A 17,268-nucleotide genomic window follows, 5' to 3' on the forward strand; every position below is an offset into this window, starting at 1 on the left:
AAATAATACAATATCAAGAAAATTATAAAATATTGATTATTTTTCTTATTATTTTAATAATAAACTAAAGATTTTTTTAAGTAATTAAACATAAATTTTAATATATTTATAAATTTAATCAATATAAAAATTGCTAAATAAAATAATAATTTAAATTTTTAGAGAAATAATGAAAACTTAGAAATAAACTACAGATAATATTGTCAAACACTCATTTTCACTGCAATATTTTTTACATTCTTCTATTTTAAATTATTTATATAAAAAGAAAAATATACTATTGCAATAAATTAGTTTAACAAATAAATTTTAAAATATTAATATAATATTTATAAATAACTAATATGGATAGGGTATTAAAACATAAAATCTAACAAAAAATATTTATTCACATAGTTTTATAATTTTTCGATAAATACTAAATTTATTTTTCAATATGTCATATCAGAAACAAATAATTGGCAAAATAGAAATTATTTTTTCTGCTATTATGTCTTTCTTTCCTTACATATAAATACAACTTTATTAATGATTTAATTTACTGTTATAGGCAATCAATCTTGATGTTTTCTATTTAAATTCTATTCTTAATCTTACATCTCCATATTATATATATAAAAATAGAATATATATAGAAATAGAAAATATTATTATGAATTCTTATATAATGGATAAAAACAAAATTATTGATTTTTCAAATTATGAAATTTGTAATTAACATTAAAACAAAATAATGTTGGAATTTATTTTAATATTACTGATAATGAATAAACGTTAAATATTAAATTATTAATTTTGCATTTTCATATTTTATAAGACATTTTGATTTAAAACATAAAATATTCAAAAAATTAAATTATTTGTAAAATATCTCTATATTATTTTAAAAGTTATACATTATAACTTACTCTATATTATTATAATTGTTAGAAAGTAAACAATTATAAATAGAAAAAGAAATAAAAATATTGAATCTATCTAATGTTTTATATGGATATTTATCACATTTTATTATTAAATTTATAATAATTATACATATAAATTTATATATTTATATATTTTATATTTATATATTTATATATTTATATATTTATATATTTATATATTTTATATTTATATATTTATATATTTATATATATTTATATTTATATATTTATATATTTATATATTTATATATTTATATATTTATATATTTATATATTTATATATTTTATATTTATATATTTATATATTTAAATATAAGTAAAATAAAATTATTTTATATATTTGTAATAATAAAAGAGATATACTTGTATAATTTGCTAAATTCGTTAAATTTTCGATACATGTATAATTCGAGAATTTTAATATAAATTTGAAATATTTTATCAAAATGAAGTGGATAGCTGGTATAAGCATGTGAATAATTTATCTTCAAATTCAAGAGTATCGGGAAAACTCGATAAACATATGGTCACTTATTATTTCAAACATTCCTATTTGACGTTTCAAGGGATCCTATTTTTAATTATACTTTAAAGTTAAAATATTAATCATTGATGTAAACCATTTAAATTACGTATTTGAATATTATCAGAACGATATTCGATATTATATCGATTGCTATCAAACTCTTTATTTCATTAAATCGATCGGAAACTGCATAATCACTTAATATAATCCAGGAAATAGTTGTGAAGAAAAATATACCTTAATCAATAATACGCATTAATGATACGATAAATGTCAGATTTCTTTCGAACAATTTCTCGAACATGCAATCAATTAGTTCAAAAAAATTGAGAAAAAAATGATTTGAAATATTATAAAGAAAATTTTCTATTTCTATTAAACTATATTTTTTTTCCATTTAACTATGTTATTATATTGTAATAAAATATTATATTAATTGTTAACAATATAATAAAATTTTAGAATTTAAGAATTCAAAATAAATGATTTAAAAAATAATTATTTTTTTATCATTAAAATTTTTTGATAGTTTTTCAGATACGGAAAATATATTTTATCTTCTTATATTTAATAGATTTTAATAATTGCATTTAAAATATGAAATTATCTGTAAAATAATTGTCGGAATCTTTTATCACGGAAATATTTCTTTGTTTTTATATTAAAATTATAAAAAAGAATTTTTATAAATAGAAAATTATTATTCTTTTAATTTAATTATTTATATTTACAATTTAATTATTATTCTTTCATTTCCAATATAACATAAAATCAATAAGATCTGCAAAATATTATACTTTTTATTAGTAAAAAATTTTTTTAAAAATAATTTTATAAATAATTATAAAAATATAGAAATAAGGACATTTTATGTATTTAATTTTTACATAAAGTATAATCAATGTCAGTAAATTGTTTGAACTTGAAAGTTTCTATGGATTTATATTTTTAATTGTAAGTTATTCCATTTAAAAGACTTCCATTTAAAAGTGTTTCAATAAGAACTTTTATTTGTTTCGAAGAAACAGATCAATAGATTGAAATTTCATATGAACAATTTATAAATGAACAATCTATAATTTTTCTATAGAAATAAATGAAATACATATAAATATTTAGGAACTAAGAAATATTCGTAAAAAAGTCATAAAATTATATTGAGAATTTTTTTAATAAAAGATTTTCGTTATTTCATTATTCATTATACAATATAATATCTATTAATTCAAAAATAAAATAATTAAAAAATTTTAATTAGAAAAATTATATTTTTATTTAATCTTTTTATATTATTTTTTATTCTAAAATATTTTTGTAAATATTTAACTTTCTATAGATTATAATATGAAAAAAAATATAAATTGAAGATATTGAAAATATAATAATAAAATAAGTATTAAAATATATTTTATAAAAATAGAAAATTAATTTTTATGACATAAATTTGTGAATGTAAAATTGTAAAAATCATTTAAATATCGTGTTTGTAACTTATATTTTTATTAAATTTTAATTCCATTTCTATAATTTACATAAAACTCATTTAGTAATACTGCATCAAAACGGCGACATCTGATTGATATCAGCAATATTCACAGCATTATATATGTATATTTTAATGGAAGTATATCCAATTAATAATACATTGATATGAGTTCGCATCATTTTGCTACTAATCTAAATATTTCAAAGTATCGCTTGTGTTTGCAGATAACAAATGTTTATCTTTTTCTCATTTTATCATATTCTCTTTGTCATTAGCAATATAATATATACAATATGTATAATTATTGAATAATATGAATAATTGATTTTGTGTTATTTAAAACAATATTATATGAGATTTAGAGTTATTCAAATATGATTAATTTCTATATTATTAAAAATACTAAACAAATTTTACTCTAATCATATTAATGATCTGAATTTAAAAGAAATTATCATTGATAGAAATAAATGATATCATTGTTATTAATATGTTTCTTTCCAGTATACCAAAATTGATCAAATCAATAAAATCGGTTAGTATATACAATATAATAATAAGTTTCTTTATTATTAAATAAATTTTTAAGTTATAATTTCACAAAAGTTTTTATGATTCTAATAAGGAATGCGACAAGTGTAAAATTTTAATCAAATACGAAGAATAGTTCTTCTTAGAATTATAAAAAATAGACTTTAAAAACTGAACAAAACATGTTTTAAAGATTAGCATAATTTTTTATTACGTTATACGAATTTTTAAAATACTTATGTTATTCAAAAGTTGCTTAAAGACATATGTTTTAATCATGTATAAATAAATCCAAGACAAAAGAAAATTATATCATAAAATAATGAAAAATGAAAATTCTAATTAAATTCTAACATTTATTGGTATTTAATTATTATGTGTTGACTAGGCAGTGAAAACAATAAATAAAAATATACAGATTTAGCTAAAAAAATATATTTGATTATACGTAATTGCGCATATCTGTTTACAAAACATTTGAAGTATGCGTATCGAAGAAAAACAAATAAGTACCAACTATGAAGTAGTATATTGCTAACAACATTGAATAATAAAACCACAAATAGAATTTCAGTGAACTTTAAATTCTATAACACTTCCATTAAAAGTGAACTGAAATTTATTTAGTGTGTGTATGTTTATTATGTATAAGTTTAAGTGTTAGTTTTATGTGCCTATTATGTTTTCGATACTCTTGATATTCAATTGATTTCTTTGTATTTCAAATACTATTCTTTTCAGGAGTTTCGTCAGAAGATCTGCCTGCTGATTTTCCGATGCTTTATGTTGCAGAAGAAATTCCTTCTCGTTGAATTTGTCTCGTATGAAATGATACGATAGTGTACTGATAGTGTACGTCAATGTGTTTATTTCTTCGATGAAATTCTGGGTTTTTAATAAGTTTGATTGCGCTCAAGTTATCCATGTAAAAAATCATTGTAAGATTCTTGAACATAGCTAAATCATAGCTGATCAGATTTTTCATCCATATGATCTCTCACAGTTTGACTAGCTGCTATGTATTCGGCTTCAGTCGATAGAACTACTGTTCGTTGTTGTATTGACAAGCAATTGCAGAATTGCCTAATTTTAATAATAGTAGATTTTCTAGTTTCAATATCTCCAGCGTAATCTGCATCAGTAAATGTTTTAATATGATTATCTTCTGTTCAGTTGAAAAATAAATACCATTTTGTTGTTCTCTTTAAATACTTGAAAATTCTCTTTACTGCTTTACTGTTCTGGTGTATTTTGTTGGGTTTTTCCAAATATTGGCTGGTTTTTTTTATTGTAAATGTAATGGTCTGATCTAGTACCCACTGACAAGTATATTAAACTTCCTACCACTTGCCGATAAGGGAACTCTGATTTTTCTTTGTATTCATTTTTATGCGCGCACAATTGATGATTTTGATCTGCTGGGATTGCTACTGCGTTAGCATTTTCCATCTGAAATAAATACAAAATTTTTTTAATGTAAGCTTCCTGATGCAAAAATATGGATTTATCTGCCAATCGCTTAATCTATAATCCTAGATATATATTTATTTTATTAGATATTACTTCAAATTTCTTACGGAATTCAGGTAACAACTTTTTTATGGATGATTGGTTTGCACTAATTAATCATCGATATGGATTGCTAGAATCAATCATCTCGATCGTTTCTATTTGTAAATACGCAATAGTCTGCGCTAGTGATCGTGAGACTATGCTTCTTCAATATCGGTGTAAAACGATAATTCCAACATCTTGATGCCTTCTTTAGATCGTATAAATTACGATTCAACTTGCAAACATGGTCAATTCTATCCTCGTATTCCTTCGGTTGCTGCATGTAGATGACCTCGTCTAGTTCTCCATGAACCATGAACTCCAAAAACCGTCTTGATGTCAAATCGTTGTAAGTACATTTTGTTCGACGCTGTGATAAATAGGATAGTCCTATTGAATCAAATCTAGCTACAGAACTAAACGATTTCATGATAGTCAATTCCAATAGTTTGTTTGAAACCTCTAGTAACGAGTTTTGCCTTGAATTGTTGAACGTTTCCATTATTATTCATTTTTAGTTTGTAAGTCCATCAATTATCTATGACTTGATGATCTGATGGCAGATTTACTAATGTCCATGTTTGAGTTTTTCTTAAAGAATCAATTTTGTCATCGATGGCTTCTTTCTATTTGATTGCGTTGCTATATGTGATCACGTCATTATAGCTTTTCGGTTCGTGTTGTTCTGTAATTACAATGTTTTCGTGAGTCTATATATGTATATATATATATATATATATATATATATATATATATATATATATATTTTTTAATGACTTTAAATTTCATTATGAATAACTTTCTTTTTCTTTCTTCCACTGCAATAATATTTCCATTATTCATAAATGTGCATTTTTTTTTCATCGGAACATTATTGTAGTCCCTTGTCAAGAGCTGCGCCGAAAAAAGATTGAAACTCAATTCTATTATGTGAAAAACATTACTGAGATACTTTCGCATCTACTCTTTTCCATCGAAAGCAAGAATGTCGATATCTGATCCAATTGCTTGAATATATTTTCGCCTATCTTAATTTTCTCTACTATATCGAATTTTTTATATGACAAAAATCACTCGCGATGATTTGACATGTTCAATCGCATCCGAATCCATGCATCTGGATGTTTTTAAATTATATTTTGCAGACATGACTGCTCTTTTTTTTTTCGTTTAATGCTGTTATTTTTCAGTTTCTGCATTCCTTGATCCAATGTCCTGATTTGTGGCAATAATGACGTCTGATTTAATGTTGCCTTTTTTGAAATTTTTCTTGATTGATGCTTATTGGCAGTAAAAGCAATGTTCTCTGCCCTTTCTTCAGTTCTTGTCCTTATTTCCTCAATGGCGACCCTTGAAATAAGATTTGTGAGTTCTTTCGTTGGGTTGAATTGATTCCAACGCACTAATAAAGTATTTGGAGATAATGTCATAAGTATTTCAGTAATAATCATTTGATTCGAAATTTTCTCAGCCAGAGTTACAGGCGATGTGCAAGATTCTCGAGCTTTACGATGTAAATAGTAACATCATCGCTCGGTTTCATTTGATAACTGCAACACAAATTAATATCAGATTTTTGTTCGTAAACAGACTCCAGCTTTTTCCACATATTTTTAGCTGATTTATAATTGATAATATGCAAAAATATAATATGATTTTTCATTCACTGATATAGCGATTATACTTGAGTTACTATCGAGTTTTATCCAGGCAACGCGTACTCGATTTGCATCATTTCCTGATACAGGGAGAACTGATTCATCTGTAACTATTTTCCATGCACATCAGGATTCAAAGTAATGCACACTCGATATTTCCATGAGATCCAATTTTCCAATCCTTTCAGCTTATTAATACGAACAGTTTCATAACTCCATCACGATTAGGTTATATTTCACGTTTACTCAAGACCGGATAACTAACCCACGCTTTTTCAATTTTAATATATTTTATCTAATTATTTTTTGTTTCTTTCGTAATCTGGGTCCGTAATCTATTGATTTGACAGTGAAAACAATAAATAAAAATGTACGGGTTTAGCTGAATGAATATATTTAATTATACGTAATTGCGCGTATCTGTTTACAAAATATTTGAAGTATGCATATCGAAGAAAAATAAATAAGTACCAACTATGAAATAGTGATATTGCTACCAACATTGAATAACAAAACAAATAGAATTTCAGTGAACTTTAAATTCTATAACATTATGTATTGATTTATAATTACATAACAAAATTCCTATATTATATATGTGAATAATTTTTTTGTATTATATTATATTTTAATTTCTGTAAAAAAATTTCTACAAAAAAAAATTATATCGGAATTTTTACTTAATTATTATATATAAATATGATTTTAAAGAATGACAAAATTGAAAAATATAATTTCTATATTATCATTAGCGTATCATAATGTTTACAAGAATAAATATAAATCACAAGAAGATAATGATAAAAAGTATATAAAAATAATATATAAAAATAACTTTCCATTAGTTATTATTATTTATAAAATTATTCAATAAATTCAAAAATTTTTCAAGTTAATAAAAATAAAAAATATATGTTTTATCAAGTAAAATAGCTTTAAATAAATTTTTATAATAAGAATAGTTTTATGAAGCTTTTGGTTGATTTCAATTTTCAGAATATATAGAAAATAAAATTCAAAATATTTTGCAAGATATATTCTTGAATGCATTCCGAATACATCTTCATAATATTGGGTTGGCAACTAAGTAATTGCGGATTTCACTCATAGATGGCTTCAGTTGAATTTTTAGGTTTGCTGGCGTAGTCCAAATGTAAAACACATTTTGTTATTTGTTAATTGGCAATTCAGCTGTCAATCAGTAAAAAAAGTTTTTTGATCGATTGCGTAGTTTTCGTTTGGCGTTCGTTGAAAAATGGAAAATCAAAAGGAACATTATCATCATATTTTGCTTTTTTATTTTCGCAAAGGGAAAAACGCATCGCAAGCTCACAAAAAGTTATGTGCTGTTTATGGCGACGAAGCCTTAAAAGAACGGTAGTGTCAAAATTGGTTTGACAAATTTCGTTCTGGTGATTTTTCACTCAAAGACGAAAAACGCTCTAGTCGTCCAGTTGAAATTGATGACGACTTAATCAAAGCAATAATCGATTCGGATCGTCACACTACAACTCGTGAGATTGCAGAGAAACTTCATGTATCACATACATGCATTGAAAACCACTTAAAACAACTTGGTTATGTTCAAAAATATATTCGATACATGAGTTTCTCACGAACTGAAACAAAAGCATTTAACGCAACGCATTAACAGCTGCGATTTGCTAAAGAAACGAAATGAAAATGATCCATGTTTAAAACGATTGATAACTGGCGATGAAAAATGGGTTGTTTACAACAATATCAAACGGAAAAGATCGTGGAGCAGGCCACGTGAACCAGCTCAAACAACATCAAAAGCTAGTATTCATCAAAAGGTTTTGTTATCAGTTTGGTGGGATTACAAAGGAATTGTCTATTTTGAACTCTTACCACCCAACCGAACGATCAATTCTGTTGTCTACATTGAACAATTAACGAAATTAAACAATGCAATTGAAGAAAAGCGGCCCGAATTGACAAATCGAAAAAGTGTTGTATCCATTATGACAATGCAAGGCCACACACATCTTTGGTCACTTGGCAAAAATTATTGGAGCTTGGTTGGGATGTTTTGCCATATCCATGCCATATAGTCCTGACCTTGCACCATCTGATTACTTTTTGTTTCGATCTTTACAAAACTCCTTAAATGGTAAAAATTTCAATAATGATGATGATATCAAATCGTACTTGATTCAGTTTTTTGCTAATAAAAACCAGAGGTTTTATGATGTGGGATTATGATGCTGCCTGAAAGATGGCAAGTCATTGATCAAAATGGGCAACACATTACAGAATAAAGTTATTTAGTTCCATGAAAAAATTGTCTTTGATTTTCTAAAAAAAATCCGCAATTACTTAGTTGCCAACCCAATAAATTTTCTAACTTATTAAAAAATTATAGTATTATTTATGCAATTTTTGTTTGTATACATTTTATGAAATATTTTTTATAAAAATTAATATTATCATCGTAGCTTCCTTTTGTCATCCTTTAAAATGTTGTTATTCTGTATCAATATTGTTAAATGATGTTAAATGAGTAAGTATGAAAACATTAATGTCAATTTGATATAGTGTTGATAAATGAATTATGATTAATTCATTTATCTGAATTATTATTGTTCATTAAAGAATTATTTCTTTCTTTTCTTCAATTTAATATTAATTGACACGATAATGATAATTTGCTTAAGAAGAATTTTTCGCAAGAATTATTCCTAATTAATCCATCATATTGTAGAACTAATTACAAAGTTCAGAAGAACAGTGACGCGTACCATAGAAGTTTCGTCGAAATCCTTATATTTCGCAATTGCACTGTAATGAAATTTTTGAATTAGTTATAGTACATAAGATATAAAAAGTATATAAATATATAAATATATATAGTATATAATATATAAGAATAAGCTAGTTTAAATATGTTTTTTTCGCTCAATTTACAAAAACATGTTTTAATTTTAACAAAGAAGACAATTTTAAAAACATCATTTCTAGAGAAAACTAAAAAAAAAAAAATAAAATTAAAGAAATAATAGAATCTATTCTTAAATATTAGTTTTCGAATATAGTGAATGATAATATTCGGATATTATATATTTGCAATTTTTTAAAAATTGGATTAAATAATTTGAATTTTTTTTTAAATATTTATTACGAAAAAGATTTTTATTATACAATTATTAAAACAAAAAATTTTATTTTATTATTAATTTAAAATATGTCTTTAAGCAAATTATTATACGAGGATAAAATTTCATCAAAATTACAGTTATTATTATTATGAGATATAAATGATGAAAATACTCAAATTTTTTATGATTTTTTTGATTTTTACAGTTTTTTATGATTTTCGCCCTATAACTTTTATTAAATCTAAAAATTTTTTATATTTCTTATGCATCAATCAATTTCAATATTTAATCTTCCATTATTTAATTCCAAAATTAAAAATGTTGAAAAAATGTTAGAATTGTGACTTTCATAATTTTATATTTTTCTTCCCTGTTAAGTAGAATGAATTATTTTAATAAAAAATAAAAATTCGTTTTTTTACATTTTTTTATATTTTATTTTTCATTACAAAAAACTCGAAAACTTTCTTAATTATTTGATAAAAAAAAATTGATTTCACATAAATATTCAATTTCGATCAATAATAGAAATATTCATTTTCAAAATTTCTCTCGAATTAAAGTTTCCATAAAAGTTTCTTTGTGCTTCCATGTATTTATTATCGTTGCTTATCTTTTGTGAATATAAAGGATTTAATTATTTACAAGAAATTCGATAAGTTAAATATTCAAACAATTTTTTGTAATAAGATATTTTACAGAATAAATTTTATTTTAATATGAAGCGAAATATGAGAAAAATATTGCAAATTAAATGATGGAAAATAATATTTATATAATGAAAGTTAAGAAGTTTGTTATTTTATACTTTCATACTGGTTCTTTGAAGGAACAGAAGAAATTCTAAGATGCAAGATACCGATTTTATAATGACGTAATGAAAAAGAAGTGTTTGGTAAAATATAATACAATTACATAGGATTTATGTTCGCACGGAAGAATAAAAGTGAAAAATATAAGATAAGATTTTGAAAAACTGAGATCAGATTTAAGAAAATTAAATAAAAGAGAATTAAAAAAATTAATTAAAATTAATAAAATTAAATTATAAAAAAAATTATAATCTTAAAAATTTTATCATATTAATTTTTTGAATTTTAAATATTTTTATCTTGAAAAATTAATGAAAAATTAATAAAAATATTAAAACAATCGCATTCAAATAAAAAATAAAAACTCAAAATACCAAAATGATAAATCAGATATAAAAACATTCTGTTTCTTATAAATACTATATATATTTGAAATAATTATTTTTCAAATTAATTAAAATAATGAATTTATCTTGAAAATTATTGATCAACGAATAGAGATTGAAAATCAAAAATTCGACAGGATGTCGATTAGGTATACTCGATCTTCTCTTGGTGTAATTATATATTCGATTGAGAATATAACATATTAAAAAATTATCGTATTCTAGAATTCGAGAAGTTTTTTTATTTTATTATTTTTTAAATATATTTTATTTTTTTAATAATCTTTTATATAATAATATAATAATATAATAAATAAATTGAAGTGAAATAGTATTGAAATTTTTAAAGCATTTATATTTGCATATGTATCCTTTTAAGAAAAATAATTAAATTTGATTCGTCTTCGTAAGACGTATTTACATAATTTTTCATATTTTCATTTTTTTATAAACATTTTGTCTTGTTAAAATAATTAATTCAATCACATTATACTTGTCATAATTTTGTCGTAACAAAAATTATACAACTATTTACAAATTTATATAGACTCATTCATAATAAAACTACTTCGATCTTTTTGATCTACATGAATTAAAATTATATATAAGTATAATAATTATACTTATTAACAGTACGAACTCTCAAACTTTCGAAGCCGCAAGAAGTTTATCATGACATATCACCTTTGACGGCACTTTATTGCAAACATACCAAACATAATTATTCATGGTCTTTACATTAGTCTTTGGCCAATGATCTTCCTTCAATATCGACAGTATCCACACTGTCAAAGGCAAGAGAAACTTAAATGGATTTTGGACTAATCTTGTAAGATAGTTTCAGTTTACAGTTGTATAGAAATCTCGTTATATATATAATTTAACATATTCTTTAAATATCATAAGAAAATATAAAAAAAATTTTAATCAATGGGATAATTAATAATTAAGTATTCGTATGAAAATAATATGTTAAGAATTTTCATTATTTTTTTTTTAAAAAATAAGAATAATATATGTAAGATTTCATAGCATTAAATTCAATATAATAATATTATAAATAAAATACATAATATGAAAAATATTTTAAAATATAGGTATAAATGAAAAAGATTGAAAATTGTTAAGTACAAATTGCTTCTTACTAAACTAAAATTAACGTATCATTTTTCATCTCTGATGAAATTAATTACAAGTTAATTATGTTGGCATAAAATAATCTAGATAAGCTTCATACTTGAAAATTTTAACCAATAACAATTTCATAAATTCGAATAATTAAAATTTTTTAAAAAATTTTCGATTTACTATAAAAAATTTACTATAAAATAATTACAAAAAACAAAATAAAAATATGATAAAAATAAATACAAAATTACCATTTTATTAAATATAAATTATTAATATATTTATATATCTTTGAAATAATCGATTGTAAAAGAAAAATAAAAATTAACATATAAAAATATTGACGTTTATTTATTAAGTTATTAATTGACATTTGCGTTAAATAAAAAGAAACATGAGAAAAAATTTAGTCAGTTTTATTTCCATCACTCTGTTTCTATTTCGTTTCATCTTAAATTCCTTATAATTTGATAAAAATTCAATCAAAATTTTTGTACATTAATTTTTATATTCATTTTAGTGTTTAAAATTAATCTATAAATGTGTTAACATTCTGTATATTTATTTTATTTTTTTATTTATTTTATTATTTTATTATTGGATTAAAATTAGAAGAGAATAGATCTATACTTTTAAATATATTAAGATGAAATCTCAAATATTTAATATCTCAATTATTCATAATAAATGAAATCATTTCTTAAAATTTAAAAAAAAATATTTTTTAGAAATTTTTTTTTAATAAATTAGAATTTTTAAAAATATTATTTTAAAGAAAAAAATTAATAATTCTTAATTAATAATTCTAGATATCAAATCATAAAGATTTCACAATATCAAACATAGTTTTATAAATCCCTAGAGTTTCATTAAACTAACTCCACAAATTTTACAAACATTCCCATCAGACTACCTAAATGAAACACAACGAGACCATTCTATCCAGAATAACAAAGTAAATCATTATTTATTCTACACACTTAATCAACAATCTGAATCTAAATATAAAAAAGGAAATATCATCAAACATGTCCTTAATCATACAGATTGTAATGATTTAGCTGATTAAAAAACAACTCCTCTATTATATCTCTATAGAATAAAGTTCATTTAGAACAAAAGATAGTCAATGTAGTAGTAATTTGACTAATATTAGACTTGTTTTTTCGAGATCATCTTTTGTTTTAATCGAATTTATCGGTCTTCTATCACTATTAAGAACAAAAGCCAAATATTGATTTATGAAATGATTATGATTTCTATTAGTTTTAAATAGCTTTATTCTCAATAATTTTAAGTTCCAATTTCTTAGTAATAATTTACGATTGTTCCAGACTCTCAATAGTTCCAAATGCAATAACAATGGCTATTTCATAAATCACATTTATGCATATAAACCACCGAAAAAGCGATTGCAAAGATCATGGCCCTTACATATTATAACGCGATCCATTCTTGAAAACTGTCTTTCTAATACGATCATTAATTCTTTCCCTTTTAGTTACATTTTTATTAATAATGTGAATTATTTATAATAATTTAAAAATAAGTGCAATGAAATAATACATAAATATAGTAAAACATATCACAGATTTTGTTGTTTGAGAATGAAACGATTTACGTATTTTCGTATGCTGAATTCGAATTTGGCCATAAAAATTATCTATCATGTTTCGATTATTTCATAAAATTTAAATTTAAATATATAATTTTAATAGCAATAATAGATATATAAAAATATTTGTAAAATACAAATACGCAAACAATCATATATTCAAAATTACTATTGCATTGGAGGAGGATTTCTGTTGAAAGGAATTCGAGGTTGGTTCTATTCCTATATCCATTTTCTAACATTAAGCTAGATATACGATATAGGATAGAGTAGTATAGTTTCTTAATTAGCTAAAAAGATTGTTTATATTAATCTATTGATATAATATTGCATGATGAGAAAAGCAAGCACGAAAACCTAATAACAAAAACATAGCAAGATATATAACAAGATATATACATTCTACTTCTAAGCATTCTGAAATTTCTTAGTGTGAAGTGCTTTATCTGAATACAAAGATCTTAAGACCTTATGATTATGTTAAAGTTGGAGCGCCATATAAAAGCTTCTAAAACTGCATACAGATGAATACACAATTCCTGAAAACGTTGAATTCTAAACGTTGAATTTGATCTATTATCGATTATTACTAATTATATTGTATATAATAATTTAATAAATGAATGATTTTAATAAATGAGTAATTTTATAATAATTAATTTAAATTACAATCATTGATTCATATTGTTCGACAATTAGAATACATATATTTCTAACAATAATATTTCATACTATCTCTATACATTAAACCAATATATAGAATGCTTGAATATATAAATTTTTATTTTCTCTATACATTTAAATATAATAACGATTATAAATTATTATTAGTTGTATGTAAGTAAATATAATTGAGATTACTTTTATTTCGATGATTGTCATGATTAATGATTCGTAAGCAAATATGCAAACCTGGATGAAATTTAAATATGTTAAAGAATTAACGTATTAGTTCAACATGTAGATGTAATATCACAATCAATCAATTTGCAACTTAAAATAAAAGAAAAAGAATTCTCTCTTTTCTTCTGTCGCTCCATAGAATTTTACAGCAACCCATAATATATGAATTAAAATTTGAATTCTTTTATTATATCTATATAGATGCGTTTATATATATATGGAATAAAAATCTTTCTCCATCAATATCAATTTCAATTACACAGATAAATATCGAAATGCCATTTCGCTATTTCGAAATTACACAATTTATGTAGGGGAAACAGAATCATCGAGGTTAATTTTACCTGGGTGACCGTATAGGGCGAGTTTTTGCCGGGAAATCCTTGGAGGAAGCCGTCGACGTCTTGTGTGGTCAGGTTTAAAAGCAGGATGTCTTCAGTGGTGATTGCGTCCTTCCCCTCCATACGAGACTAATCGGCAGTCTGGAGCATCCGAAGCGCCCCCCAAAGTCGACGGCTACGTCATGCTCCTTCCCTCCTTTCTCGACCATAGAATTCCAGGAAGGCTTGATCCGTGCATGGAAATCTTCCCTCGATTCCAAGAACTACAATCTACCTCAATTGTTTGTTGTTACAGCTCACACTATCCAACTCTCGCAAACCTGGAATCATGTTCCGATGATTAGTTTTATTGAAGAAATGAGGTTGAAGATGTGTAGAAGTGAGATAGTCGGATAAATATGTGAAATATAAATGTATAAAGATAGTATGTACTGTTCTTGGATAAGACTGGAATTTGATTACGACTAGGAATTTGTAATGATATAGATGTATTTCAGTGAGGTAAATGGATACACTATTTAAGAAGTTCAGATTGTTTCGAAAAGATTAATGTTACTTGGAAAACTTAGAAATACTTTGTGCATTGTGATTGATAATAGAAAATTTATGAGAAATAAGAAAATGATTGTATATATATAATTGAAATTTTAAAAATTTTAAAATTATATTTTGTATATAATTGAATGTCGAGTTATTCGATGTTATTAAAATTATTTATTATGAAATTAATTTAAGATATATAGATTTTAATTATTAAATAGTTAATCGAACACAATTTAATCGAAATAAAATGAAAACAATGCAATTGATGAAATAGTTTCAAAAATTTTTTATATTTAAATAAATATATTAAATAAATGTATTAATTTTATTTTTTCCTTATTTTTTTATGTTTGTTGAGAAAATAGTGCAAATTAATAAGAAAATGAGAAGCGAAATGAGAGCGTAATTAATTTTCAAGTTTAGTTAATTACGATTTTAATTGCTTTTACTGTTATTATCAAGCCACTTTCAGTTTGGAAATACAGTGTTACAATACGAATGTAAATATAAATTAAGAAAAAATGCGAAAATAATACATTATGCTACCACATTGAAACGAAATTTGTATTCTCGTTTGAATTATTCGAATATCTGAAATTATTCAATATTATGCTTTGCCTTCGAGACGAAAATTTGATGATGACAATATTTAATAAACTTGAATGAATTTTTAAATGCAATTAAAAAACAAATGAAATGTAAACACAAATAATAATATAATTTCTTAATTATTTTCATCTTAAATCAATAATCCTTTAAGATTTATATTAATTTTCTTTTAAGATAAATATAATAATTGTTTTTAATTTTAAAAAAACTTGAATAATTTTTTTATAATTTTTGTCTTGTCATTTAAATATTTAAATATATTATATACATTATTTAAAAAGTGAAAAACAGATAGAAAACAGGAAAATTTTATATTTTTATTTATATTTAATAATACATTTATTTAATACATTATTTTAATTTAATCTAAATTAATTTTTTAATTTAGAACTATATAAAAATATATTTAAAAATATACAAAATTATAAATAACAATTATAATATAAATTATAAATAATAATTAACATATTCCAAAAATTTTATAACAAAAATTATTTAATATAATAATATTGTATAGAAATTTAGAATTAAATTATATTGCAAAATTTTACGAAAAATTAAATTATATAAAAAAAATTAAATTTATTAAATAATATTAAATTTTTGCTATTAATACTTAAAAATGAAATGAAATTTTATATCATTCTTAAAAAAATGTATATATGATAATTACTGTGTGTTTGACAAATATTTAAACTTTGAGGTCGTTATGGTTCTCAGATCTCAAATGTGATTTATGGGAAGTACTATATTTCTTGATGTGTTTATATTTCATTTTCGATATTATTCTATAGATTTGATTGAAATTATTACGATGAGAAGGCTGGAAGAAGTAATAACTGTAATTTCTGTCGGTGAAATTTAATATTGTAAGTATATATTAATTTAGAGTTACATTACTTTGTAATTCTTAGAGTAACTTGAATTAAATATTATAGTTATTATATGCAATAAGTTATATGCAATAATATTCTATATAACACATTACTTAGTAACTTATAGATTTAATATATTAAATTTTCTTATTTATTTTTATATTCTTTTAATTGAATATATTAAATATTATTTTATATGAATGTTAAAATATTTTTGAAATTTTAAATCTTCAAGTATACTTTTTTTTGGCATTTT

At 22.6% G+C, this 17,268-nt stretch overlaps 1 protein-coding gene across 6 annotated transcripts in view; it reads right to left on the minus strand.

Moving 5' to 3' along the window:
* The window catches only part of 5-ht7 (serotonin receptor 7), a 398,906-nt gene that overhangs the window by 255,239 nt on the left and 126,399 nt on the right, over nt 1-17,268 (minus strand). For all 6 annotated transcript variants that reach the window (XM_026441119.1, NM_001077821.1, XM_026441115.1 and 3 more), the window contains 1 exon segment: nt 14,989-15,305. In XM_026441119.1, coding sequence (XP_026296904.1) covers nt 14,989-15,108 — 120 coding nt within the window. In that variant the 5' untranslated portion in view covers nt 15,109-15,305.

This window comes from Apis mellifera, linkage group LG6 (assembly GCF_003254395.2).
Source record: "Apis mellifera strain DH4 linkage group LG6, Amel_HAv3.1, whole genome shotgun sequence".
Taxonomy (NCBI): domain Eukaryota; kingdom Metazoa; phylum Arthropoda; class Insecta; order Hymenoptera; family Apidae; genus Apis; species Apis mellifera.